This window comes from Macrobrachium rosenbergii, chromosome 22 (assembly GCF_040412425.1).
Source record: "Macrobrachium rosenbergii isolate ZJJX-2024 chromosome 22, ASM4041242v1, whole genome shotgun sequence".
Classification (NCBI taxonomy): Eukaryota; Metazoa; Arthropoda; class Malacostraca; order Decapoda; family Palaemonidae; genus Macrobrachium; species Macrobrachium rosenbergii.
The window spans coordinates 25,920,616-25,934,114 of NC_089762.1; the positions used below are offsets into that span (position 1 = coordinate 25,920,616).

Genomic DNA, 13,499 nt, shown 5'->3' on the forward strand with positions numbered 1-13,499 from the left:
TAAAAATGTAAAACTACACGAAACAAATAAACGTACATGTTACATATGTATAAAAATTATCAGGAACACTTGCTGAAAATGATCCTCATCTGGTCTATTGGTTTGTGCAATCTATTTTCTTTTTTGATGTTTGCGTACGTCACCAGTAAGCGGATTTAAATCTGGATGAAATTTATATCTGTTATCAGTAAATGAAAAGGTTAACAAGAAAGCTCTTATTTGAAGGAAAAAAATATTAAACCACTTCAAAGAGAAACACTCTAGTAAAAAATTACTGATTTGCCATAAATTTTACCACAAAAATTGCCCATAGCCTGATGCTAGATATCAAAACAAAGTAACTCATTCAGATAGAATTATGAAAGTGTAATAGATAATAATAGTAAAATAATAATAGTAGTTTTCATAGTTCTTGTGGTACTTGAGTTATTGGAAGAGTGAAAAGTGGAGATGTAAAATGAATGGTAGAAGTGAGTTTCTTTAATTAGTTCTGTATGTTGAGTGTGTTCCTTCTTTGTAGTAAATTCCTTGGTTAGGAAATCACCAAATGCTACTGAGAATAATTGACTTCTTTTCAGGAGGCATTTTCAGTTGAGAAGAGAGCAGAGGTATTATTATTTACATGCAAAGCAATTGTCGACCATGTTTCTGATAATCTCTTCACCCAAACTCCTCAAACACTCTCAGATCCAAAGTAAGTTTTTAATGCATTGGTAAATTCTTTTACTGTCATGATAAGACGTAGTTGATGTTGCTTTTTAAGACCCAAAAATTTTAAAATTATACTTACTCTTACATAAATTATACTTACTCTTACATATTTATGCTACCTGTGCAAGCTGTCTAGGCTGAATGCCTGATTACTGTACTTTTAACTAAATGCCATAGTTCATAGGGTATAAAATAAATGTGTACTGTATCTCTTGTACGCCTTTCATGTTCACTGTTTAGTTCAACCCTTTCTGCATGTTCCATAGCTTTGAAGTTTACTTTTTCCTCTATTGAAGTGCTTTTATTGTTGCCAACCTAAGTAGCATGGCTGTGAAACCAATCTACGAATCCTTTGAATCAGTCTTCAAATCTCACTTGTTAGTTGATGGTACCACCAATTCTGGTGCTGACTCCTCTACTTCAGATTACACTTAATTCTTTTGCATATTGACTGAAAGAACACAATATAAAAACAATTTTGTCATTGCCATTGTAAATCATTAGGCTACTTTTCAGCATCGTAATCTGTTAGTGTGGTTTTAAAGGCTGTTGCTCAATGAAGGATTTATTTTATCAAAAGGTTATAAAGTAAAAGGCTTTGAAGAAATATACAAGAAACTGCAATAAAAGAGTATCAGGAGGATCTTTCTTCACTTGTCAAAATCTGAAGTGTACCCTAGTACAAAGATTTCGGAGTGAAAATCATAGTCAAAGTTGATTAGTTTTTCCTGATTCCAACTCCAAAGCAGTGTACAGATACCATGCCTATTTAAGCACAGTATGATATAAAATCAATACAGTACTGTGTGTTTTTTATCCTAAAACACAACACACTCTACATGCAGTACTGTATGTACAGAATAGGTGCTCAAAACAAAATCTGAACTTACAGGTGGCAAAGGGAGAGCTCTCTGAACACAATTTTAATTTGCAATCCCATTTGTTTGTAAGTTGAATGTTGTTAAGTAGGGTGGTGTCTGTAGCTCATTTGGGTGACTTCGTAGCATTATACAGAGCTGGAGTTAATCAACCTGGCAGAGTGAGAATAGGTGTTTAAAACTGACACATCACAGAGGTTACTGGCCTAAAGGTTTTATCACAGCTAGCATTTGATACTGTATCATTGGGCTGTGAAATTTATGTGATTTCCCAATATTTGTAAGTTCTCAAGGAGAGATTTATGGGATTCAAAAGTGCCTCCAGGTAACATGATTTGTTCATTCATTCATTCATTCATTAAGGAGAGGATCCCAGAAGCACCTCCCTGTTGCTATGAAGAAGTACTGTTGCCATGAAGTAACATACAGAATTTATCAATGGAGTCTCCAGTGAAGAGTTTTTAAATCTCAGGAATGGCTTCTGCAAGGCAAAATATTTTGGAAATCTTAACATCATAAAGAGATTCATTCTTTTGGTTGTTAAAGTGTCAAGTTTTTTGTTGTTTTGTATTTATCACAAAACAACAGCAAGGATAATTCTTATTTCTTTGGATTTTTACAATTTTGTTAGTGTAGATTATCCTTTGCTAGCAAGAATTTTGGGGTAAACCCAGAGGTTGCATCCCTATGTCTGCACTTGGGAGGTATTCACACCCCCCTAAGATGTATTAGTGTCGATGATAGAGGGATTACTGAGTCAGTGAAGTGCTACAGCCCTGTAACATTATCTGAGTATTGGCATTTTGGGGATCTTCCCTTAATGCTGCTGTTGCTCTCAAGGCACTTTTTAGACAAAGAAATGGTGCTAAAAAAGTTTTCTTTCACCATTCTTCTCAAAATAGATGGAATGGAGCTTGAATGTGCCTTAGAAGACCTGCCCTTTTGAAGTCCTTGAAGTCTATGCTGTAGCTTGTTGGTGGCACAAGTTAATAGTTTCATGTCATGCATCCCATAGTACCAGTGGGTATGGTGCTGCTAGCTTTATTGTTTTTGTTAGCGGTTTGTCTGTGAAAAGTCCTGGCTTACTCTCATACACAACTTAAGAAATGGAAAGAATAGATCACCATGGCACCAGTCCTTTCTCTCTCTCTCCAGATTGCTGGGCTGCTCTTCTATGATGACTGAATTTTGAGTACAATTAGGCTTTGAGCCAAGCAAGTGACATGACTCCCACATGATTATCGCTGATGTGGGAAGGGAACTTTTGAGCTACGTGCAATACACAGCCCATGAAGTACCTAATTCAGTAATAATTAGTGAAATATGTACCATGAGACAACTTCATGTCACCTGTGATGGGCACCCATGTGAGTGGCTTGGTTTTGAGTGTCTTGCTCGACACAATCCCTGAAATGTCAGGATGTGTCTCAACTTCGATTTGGATGTACAACATGACTTGATTTCTGCGATCTGGCCATGTCTCTACTGCTTCATGTAAGATAGACACGACTTCAGGCTGCATGTATGACATGGATGACTTTATCCCTATGATATCTGCCCATGACTTTAGTGCTTCCTGTATGTATGACAAAGCTATCATTAATGTCTCACAGTAACATATCTGAGCCTTTTGTACAGCATGGCCTATGAGAGGTCTGACTGTGTTATGAACCCTATGAGGTCTGGCTGTGTCTCTTCTGCTTCCAGTGTGCATGACATAACTGCACTCACTCGCACACCTTTCTCACTTGTAATGCTGACATGTACATCACTACTCACTCATCCCCTCATCCCCAGGCAGTATGGCATACCTCACCCATTCTTTACCAGTGGATACATTATGGGTTATGCCCAGTCTCAAGGTTCATGTTTTATTTTGAATGGCATTTTTTACCTCACATGTCTGCCCTAAGGGGTAATGTGCACATTCTCAAGTCTCTTTTTATTATTACTGGTCTGGACCAGTCATTGCTACAAGCACTCCTCATTTATCTGTATTTAGTGATGTGTGACATGCACACCTATCTCGAGCTCACCTTTGTAACCGGCATTGACTTCTTGCCCCAAACAGGTGATGAAACGTGGTTTACTCATATTTTCATATCACCTGTGGTTGTTTACATTGCTTCTTGCTCACATGTTGAGATTATTTTCAGCTGCAATCTAACCAATATTTCATGCCCTTGCTTAGACAAGTGCCTTCTTCTCCAGCAAAAAGGTTCTTATTAGTGATTTAGTGACCCTTATCCATGACTCATTGGCACATGCCAGCATCGTTTTTTCTTAGGTATGGAAGTTATCTGCTTTTATCCCTTAAGACCTGGCATGCATTTATTTTCAAGTTATTGTAGATGCTTTAAGAGTAGCAAACTCATTCAAATTAGTTTAGGTAAGTAACTAAGCCATGTCTATGAGTGCCTGATGGTAGACATTTTACATCATGTAGAATGTCTGCCATTAATGCCAGACTGTTATTAGTCCTGTTGAAATAAAATGTGTAAAATTCTGGTTTGTAAGGTAGTAAACAATCGGATTGCTAAATTTCAAAAGTTTTATAAATATTGGTTGATGCATTTGTGTGTGTAGAAACATTGCATTTTAAAATTAAATTTTTGGCTCTATTTCAGAGTAACTGCTGAAGAAGATATGAAGAGTAAATACATACGTGTTTTGTCTTGTTCTCTTAATGGCCTGAGCCTTTTACTTTCGACCACAGTGAAGGCCACTGCTAAAAAACCTGAAGTTATTGCTGAAGTTAAACCTGTCCTACAGAATCCTAAGTTTTGGAAACTAGCAAAACATGAACATTCTTTGGTAAGCATTTAACACAGAAAATATTTTTCTTTTGTTTTTGGACTTGCCAATTCAGATTTACTTGTTAAAGCACCATTTTTTACATTTTGCAGAAAATATTTAATTTTGTTTAAAACATCCTGAGATCATCATACATTGCAGTCATGTTTCATAGAAATTTCTGTATGTCTTGTTAGATTATCCATACGTAAAATAGAAAAAGACAAAAGAAAACAGGTTTTGATCCCCCTCCCCAGGGATCCATCAGGCAGACCAACCAATCTCAAAGAATTCTCTTATAGTTGGTCTTGGCTAGAATAGTGCATGTTGACAGTGACAGAATATAAAGGACTCAGGCAGGAGGGCCCTGTGCTGTCACACATCGACTGCCTTGGCTTTCTCCTTTGTCTTACTCGCACAGATGTGACAGCATTGCATATGTCGGCTATCTTCCTCATTACACGCCATGTCTGTGCAAGGTAAATGCCTCTTTGTCAGGGAAAATGGTTGGTTTTGAGGAATCACAGTAGCTACCAAAAGCAGGTTTTTCCTGTGTCAAAACCTGTTTGTAGATAGAGCAGCTACTGTTCATCCTCAAAGGAACTTACAAGAATAATTGACAGGTGACGAAACGGCTTAGCTCCTAATACATAAATCCCAGCAACCCAGGTAAATTTTAGTCTGAAGTATACTCACTGGTTATCAACCATTTTCTCTATTCTGGATACCCATTAGGGTTTGGCAATAAAGAACAGGAAACAACACAAGAACCTATAATATGTAATCTTTGTGTTTCTAAGTTAACTCATCTAAATTATCTAATTATGTCTGGTCTTCCCTGGCAATATCTAGGCATGACCACCACTCATGGCAATAGCGTTTCAGGAATTTTGAATACAAGGTAAAGTAACAGGCTACCAACTATTTTCTTAATTCCGGATATCCATTAAGGTTTGGCAAAAAAGAACAGGAAACACACGAATCTACATATGTATTACTCCCTGTGGTTTTATGGTGACGTACCTAATTATGTCGGGTCTGACTGCAGGATTATTGCACCTTCCTTGTTTCAAGAATACTGCCTCTAATAACCACCCTGTAAACTTGGAGACTTCTTCTAAAGAAACATTTCCGAAGTTAATGATGCACTGTACTGACCTTTGGATGTCATGCGACAGGGGAAAGGAGTTAGGGTCTGCCTTTTTAATGAGGGACACAAAATGATTCTCTGCCCATGTAGGGAGAGTGGTTTGTTTGTGCTAAGGTGTAGGAAAAATAGGACTACCAGGGATGTTTGCCGTAACATCTAGGTAAACCTTGAGTGCTTGAACCAGGCATAATGTTTTATACGAAACACTGAGTTCCCTTATCAGAAAAGGGGATTTTCCCTTTATAAGATTATCATTCTTGGCCAGGAATGATAGGCCAGGAGACAACAGTAAATGACAACTGGGTGTTGAGTGATGAAACATTGTCCCTGTCTAAGAGAGCCCAGTAAGCTAATCCTAGCTCCTGACACCAAAATGGTCAAGGAGACTGCGTTTTGGAGCGTATGAGTTGTAGTTGTATTGGGCCCACTGAATTGAGGGGATGACAGGAGTCTAAGAACCTTATTCAGGGACCAGGTAATGGGAAGCCTTGCAAGAGCTGGCATTTGCAGTGCAAAAGATTGGAGAAGGGATTTCATAATTTCTATAAAAGAATCAATTCCAAAACCATAAAGCAAGGGTTCTGACAGTGCTGCCTTGTATGCCATGTCTGTTCTGATAAGAAGGTACTTGACCTCAAAAGATATATAACAAAATTTAAAGCTATTTAAGCAGATTTCAACTGGGCTGTCAATGTGGAGGTAATCAAACTACATTTTCCATATGGACTTGTATGTCGGATAAATGAAGTCTGTAGTTTTTGCACTAGGTCCCTAGCAATGTAAGGTAAATATCTCCACGGCAGACTAGATTTTTAAATCCACATGGGAATGTCAGAGTTCAGAAGGGAGGATGCGTAGGTGACTTCCCCTCCTTCTGTCTGGGGTAGAACAACAGGCAGTAATGGGATTTGTTCTCTCGCCCATTGTTGAAGAAAAAAGGAACCAGTTCTGGGCCACTAGGTAAGTGGTTCTGTTGAAAGCTAGTAGATTGTTCAAAGTCTTTAAGTCTAGGACTGTGGAGGAAAATGGTGTATCGTCCTCCATTCGTTCCAGTCTTGTAGGAATGTATCTCCTACTATTGCCTGAATGCCCAGGTTCGGAGATGCACACACTGGAAGTTGATGGTTCTTGCATGTGGCGAACAGGTCCGCTTCCAGATGTGGAAGTATGTTGGCAGTTACTCACTAAAGAGAGAGGCTGAGTGTGAGCCCAACCTCTTGATATAAGACATTGCAGCCATACTGTCTAGGACCAACAAAATGTGGGTCCCTTTGGGAGGTGTCAATTTTTTTTTTTTTGAGATGGTAAGACAGCCAGCAACTTCGGGAAGTTGATATGACACTTCCACAGAACAGGTGACCATCTTCCTGCTACCTGACGATCCTCCCAGTGGCCCCCCCAACTCATCAAGGAGGCATCCATATGTACTATCACTTGTATGAACAGTGGAGTCAAGTCGGCTTGTTTACTGGAGACCCCTTCCAGGTCCACAGAATGAGTATCATCCCAGTCTCTGATGAAGGCGATCTCAGGTCTTTTTCTGGCGTGTGAGAGCCAGAATCTGTTTACATCCTACAGTTGCAATTTCACGATTAGATCTAACACAGATGCAGACTGTAACAGGCCCAAACTTTGTTCGAGCTGTCGTCTGGAAAAGCTGGGCTGTGCAAGAAATCTTCTCGGGTCCTTTCTTATTCTGGTATGATTGCTGCTGGGAAGAGACAGCCAGCCACAAAGAATATCCCAACAAAAGCCCAGCTTCAAAAAACGTCTGCTGGATGTAACCTGGGACTTGTTCCTGTTTATTAGGAAACCCTTTTGACTGGAGTCTGTCAGCTACTGCTCCCAGGTTTCATCAGCACTCTTCTCTGGTAGCTTCCCAGATTAGCCAGTCATCTAGTTAGGCCTCCAGTTAAATTCTTTCTTTCTTGAGCTTCCATAAAGTCAATGAGTATAGTAAATAGAAAAATTTATGCAAACAATATGTGTGTTCATCTTGACAGGTCAAGGATCACCCTTTGTTTGAAGGAATCCTTCTAAGGGACACTGAATAATGGTGGCAAATAAACACGTCTTTCTCTATGCTCCCCTCCTTTTAAGAGGGGTCTAGGCCATTGAAAATTATAGTGTCCCCAAGGTGAGGACCTCCACTTCATGTGATACTGAAGACTACAACCCTGACTGTGCAAGTCCTATTGGGCTCCACCTCTTCCCTTGCCTTTAGTACGCAGTCCAAGAGTTGATTTTTCATTTCCCTGGTAGGAGCGTCTTTGTCTGCTTTTAAAGGGGTGTTGCTGCTAATGTTATCCTCTCTTCTATTGTTGGAGGGATCCATTAGTAGTGACTGGAGGTTTGTATGACTGATTCATCATAAGCTCTTTTAAGCTTGGGAAGAAGAAACTGAAGAGTATTGTTTCACCGATTCCCCTTTTTCAAGACTGCATATACTGTGTAATTCCTTTGTCGGGCACTTTCAGTGAGTTGTGTGCTAACAGATTCTTCAAACAGGTCCCAACAGAAGGGAAAGAATGTAATAGGGAGGTTACACTGGGAGTGAAATGTTGGAATGCACCGATGCTTCCTTTCAAGCCTTAATTCGACACTCTACAAAGTCACAGAGTGTTCCCCATAGGGTCCGCATAGTGTTTTGGCTGCTGCAGCGAACAGTGTTTTGGAAGACTGGAAGCTCTTTAATAGCTACTTCCATCATATTAGTATAAGTTATAATATTGAGGAGGTGGAGCCTAGCATAAAATTCAGCCATGGCTGTCCTGAGAATTTTCTTGTAGGGGTTCCAAATTGTTGGGTAGTCATGTCCAATGGGAGCTCTCTCCTCTCAATAGGAAGAAAAAGTGTTGCCCATTCCTTTGTAGAACTATCATATTCTGGGATGGAAGAGACAAGTGGCTGTATGTCTGCCATAACTCTTGTTTCCCAGTCACCACAAAATTCTGAAACTCTGTCTTCACATGGTTGAGTGTTTTAGATGTGAAGGGACAGAAGGCTAGTGTCTCCTGGAGAGGTTACTGGTTCTCTAAAATTATTCTTGTGCTTTATTTTCAATAAAACTGGAGAAAGGTTGCTGCTATGGCTTTCATTGTTATATGAATAGGCAGGATAACCATCTCCTTCAACAGTTTCTGAATTCTTATTGAAAGGGACAAAGCACCATTTAGTGTTGAGAAAGGCTGCGCTGTCCAGAAACTCTACATGTTCAGCCTAAATCCCAGTTTTCCTGTCATTAATGAGGCATTTCCCATCTAATGAAAGATATACAGTGAGATTTCTCACCAAGGGTTATCAGTATCATTCTTAGGGGTGGATATGTCTGCCCATACTACATTCTGCTATGAGGTTTTATTGTCCGACCTGGTCATATTATTGTTACCATTCTGAGGTCTGGGAGTGAGTAGGCTGTCTCTTATTACGCATCCTGATTTCAACAGGGATCTAGGTAACCAATTCAACTTCTTTTTGGTCTTGGATTTTTTTTTATTACCCTGTTTCAGTGATGTAAGTTTTTTGTTGAGAAAATTAATCTTTGCCTGGGCAGATTGCGCAGTCTCTCTATCCTCTAGTTTGAAGGATGAGAAGTTTTTTACACATCCCACCCAGTTCCATATCCAGGACAGACTTAAATTCCTTTTGGGAATTATGGATAGCATCTTGGATATGCTGACGCTCAGTAACAAGGTCATCCTTGATACTGTTCATGATTTCCTCTCAGAATTCTGAAAGTACAGCAAGTGGAATATCCCTATCAGGGAAGCCTGCATGAACTGACTGAGCCAGTGCAGTCATATCATCACCGCCCAGCAGTTTATTATTCCAGAATAAATCACTACCCCCTAGAAGGTACAGACACTTCAGATGGGGTTGGGTGGACCCTCTTGGGGTCCCCTTCAATATCTGATTGCTGCATGGGAGAGGCAAGATTCTCATTTGAGGTATCTCTCATTTAAAGCAGAAGAATGTTCCCTAGTTCTTCTGGATTCAAAAGAGAAATTTCAGTGGGTATATCCACTTCATGTTGGATATTAGTGACCTGTCTCCCAAGGAAAGACTCTTCATCTCCATTAGAGTAGTTGAAGTTGAAATTTCTAGAATCCACTGCTTTTGGAGTACTGGGCCAAATGTGGATTCTGCTTGGAGATGGACAGAAACATGCACTGCTGGAGTTCTGCCGGAATGATGTAATCTCCTCCTACCATACTCCTACTGAACTCATAGAGACAGCTTAAAATGATCTCTTTCATCATTTAAGCTTGCTGCCAGGAGCATGTTACATATTTCACACGTCTGGCAACCAACAAAATCTCGTTTATTCTTACAGGGGCTGGCTCATGGCTGGTAGTTATGAGCCATATCCATAGGCAAAAAGCAGATTGAGCAATTTGCTGTGATGCAAGTAATCTGTGGGTCTTGTGTAACAGCAGCCCAGTAGTTAAAAAAGGAACAAGTGTTTATTAAAAACTGCATAGTGTTAACTACCTGTATCACTGTAGTATAGGAAGCAAACACTTCAAATTAAAACTAACTGACATGGCCACAAGTACTTGTAAGTGTCCATAGTGTTAGGTAACATGATCATTGGGTAATATCCATAAAATAGTAGTATGTAATGTATTAAAATATTAATTTACAATTACTAAATTAACATTGCCTTAAAAGCTTTACTCACAAATGCTTCCAAACTCAATTAAGACAAAAGTAAATGGATACCCACACAATGTATTTCTATACATTTCATAACTTTTTGTTACCCTGTCTGTTCCCAAGCACCAGGTAAAGGTTACAGGCTACGTTAGTTGGTACATAATTAAACATGTTAATTATTGGAATTATCGCACCAGATTTATATAAAATCACTATCTGTAAGATTTTAACTTGTTTGGCAGAGCTCACCATCACGAAAAAGTAATTTTGTTCATGAAACTTACCTGTCAGATATATATATAGCTGTATTCTCCGAAGGTCCGACAGAATTTCAAATTTCGCGGCACACGCAGTGGCCGGTCAGGTGGTTAGTACCCATTCCGCCGCTGGGAGGCGGTATCAGGAACCATTCCCATTTTCCATTCAGATTTTCTCTGTCGCCGGTGTTGTCAACAACTGTTGTCTGCACCTCCGTCATAGGATTTGCTTTTTTCTTGAGTATCTCATTGTCTTTTGGTATTTTGACTTTGGATCGGTAGATCGGCATACGCTTTTTTGACTTTTCTTTGGGTTTTGCTTTAGATTATCATTATGTCTGGGTCTAGCTCTGCTAGTTACCGTGCGTGTGTGATGTCTGAATGTAAGGTGAGGTTGCCGAAAGCTGCGGTTGACCCTCACACTGTATGTTCTAACTGTAGGAAGCATATATGCATGTTGAATGATAGGTGTGATGAATGTGCTTCTTTGTCTGAAAATGAATGGAGAGCGTATGATAAATATGTGAGGAAGTTGGAGCGTGATCGACTGAGGAGGTCTTCCTCCAGGAGTGCTTCTCTTTGCGGAAGTGTTGATGTCGGCCCTAACTCCCCTGTACCTTTAGATCCTAACCCTGTGGTTTTGTCTCCAGCCCCTGAGATCGTGCCAGTGGAGACTAATATGCTTTCCGCTATGATGGAATCGATTCGTGCATTAGAATCTAAGGTGTCAGCTCTCCAAGAAAAGTGTTGTGAAGTGACTAGTGCCCCCATTGCAGTGGAGGGGGCGTCAGACCGGCCCCATCATGCCTCTAGGCCTGGACCTCTGCTGGACTCCCAGGACTCAGGGAGAGAGCATGTCGAAAGCCGAAGGAGGGTGACGGGGAACCCCCACCAGTCTGGCGTCCCTTCCGCAGGTCCTGAAGACGCGTTCCCAGGCTGCCCAGGCGCGAACTCGTGTTCGGGTCCTGAAGGACTGCTTCTTGTCTTCTGACACGTCCTCCCCACGCAGGGGTTGGAACCGTCAGATAGACTCTCGCCCTCTTAAGAGAAGCTTTAGGGAGGAGGGCGCTCACGTCCTCTCTCTCTGCTCTGTGCTCCTCGCCAGAGTTTGTGGATGCGTTCCCCAAAAAGAAGTACCGGACGTCATCCGAAGAAGACGTGTTTGAGCGCCAAGAGCTCTCCCCTCAAGAGAAGAGGATTAGGACGCCCCTCGTCCTTCTGCCTCTAGGTTCCGTAATTCTCCAGAGAGAGAGGCGTCACCAACGAGGACCCTTATTGCCTCCATGCAGCAGCAACTCTCCTCTTTCATTGCAGAGAGAGTCCAGGTCCGTCCTCGTCGGAAGGATGTTAGACTTCCAGTGAAGAGATCTAGGCGTTCTCCTTCTCCTGCTCCTCGTTCGTCACCTTCGTCTGCTTCGCCTGCTCGTCGTGGAAGGAACCCTAGACTCTCGTCCCGGAGGGTGTTGGGGAGGATCGTCGTGGCGTCACCCCAGGACGCCCTCCCCTCCCTTCGTTCTAGACGCCACGTTCACCTTTTTGTTGATGACGCCGTCAGGCTCCTGACGTTTGTCATGCCGCCAGACGTGACGCTCTGGGACGATCCAGACGTTCGTCATGCTGCCAGACGTGACGCCGATTGGGCGCTCAAGAAGCTCGTCATGCTGCCAGACGTGGCCCGATGGACGTTTTGACTCCCTTCAAGACGCTCCACCTGCAGTTGCTGTCGCTCTCGTGGTGGTTCCTGGTTCTCCTGCTGCTTTGCACGCCAGTTCCTCTTCCAAGCAGAGGTCCCTGCGGCGTGTTTCCTCTCCAACTTCTCTCTGCTCTTCCCGCCCGATGTTGGAGATAGACTCAAGGTCTCGAGTCTGAAGATGAGATTAGATCAGTCCTCGTCGTCGGACTACCAGATTCTCGCTCAAGCTGTTGAAGGAATTGTTTCCTGACAAGTTTCTGCCGGCAGTACCTCTCTCCCCTCCTTCTCAACTGACTTCACTAAGTCTAGGAAAGCCCGGGATTTCTGAAGATGACTAAATCGCTCTCCACTAGCGGGCCTTCAAGAAAGTCCATTTGTGGATGGACTCCCATAAAGCCCAAGGAAAGTCTTCTTTCGCCCTTCCCCTTCAAGACTCTCGAAAAGCGCGATGTGGTATGAGACCGGAGAAGACTTAGGCTTACGTCTTCCTTCCTCATCTAAGGAGACTTCGCCTCTCTCGTTGATTCGAGTAGGAGGTCTCATCTGTCGACGCCAAGGTTCCCTGGACTCTTCTACGGAGATGGACCATCTTTTGAAGGGCCTTTTCAAAGACGATAGAAGTTTTCAACTTCCTTGACTGGTGCCTTGGAGCTTTGGACCTTAAGTCTCGGAGTCAGGACTCGATCTCCTTTGTCGGACCTTTTGAGCATCTTGTCTTGCATGGACAAGGCGGTCCGAGATGGTTCTGACGAATTGGCCTCGCACTTTGACTGGAGTGCTCAAGAAGAGGTCTCTCTTCTGCGGTTTCGCTTACGAAGTCCGTCTCCTTGGCACAGAAAGGAGAACTGTTGTTTGCTCCCCTTTCCAGTCATCTTTTCCGGCTTCGATGGTAAAGGACATCGCTGCAAGCTTGCAAGAGAAGACCACACAGGACCTGTTGGCTCAGTCATCGGCGCCCTGCGGTTCCCGTGACCTCGACGACGTCAAACCGTCAGCATTCACCCAAGATGAAGAAGCCCTTTCGTGCCGGATCATCTTCAAAGCCTTCTTCTCGAGGAAAGAACCTCTCGAGAGGTAAAGCCCTTGCTAGAGGTAGGGGCAAGAAGTGATGTGATTCTCCTCCAGATACCGGTGGGTGCCAGGCTTCTTGCGTTTTCCGAGGCCTGGAAAGTGAGAGGGGCAGACAGTTGGTCCCTTTCGGTTTTAGAGAAAGGATACAAGATCCCTTTCCTTTCTCCCCCTCCCTTAAGCCTTTCGCCCTTGGACCTCTCTCCGTCGTACGGTCCAGAAAAACAAGAGATCCTGTACGACCTGCTGCGGCAAATGCTCGTCAAGAGAGCAGTAGAACAGGTCTTAGACCT

At 42.3% G+C, this 13,499-nt stretch overlaps 1 protein-coding gene across 1 annotated transcript in view; it reads left to right on the forward strand.

The window, feature by feature from the left end:
- Positions 1 to 13,499, forward strand: part of Ltn1 (E3 ubiquitin-protein ligase listerin) — a 97,674-nt gene that overhangs the window by 39,238 nt on the left and 44,937 nt on the right. Inside the window, exons 5-6 of the mRNA XM_067124480.1 lie at positions 579 to 694; positions 4,217 to 4,403. Of these exons, the coding sequence (XP_066980581.1) occupies positions 579 to 694; positions 4,217 to 4,403 (303 nt within the window). The remainder of the gene's footprint in view (positions 1 to 578; positions 695 to 4,216; positions 4,404 to 13,499) is intronic.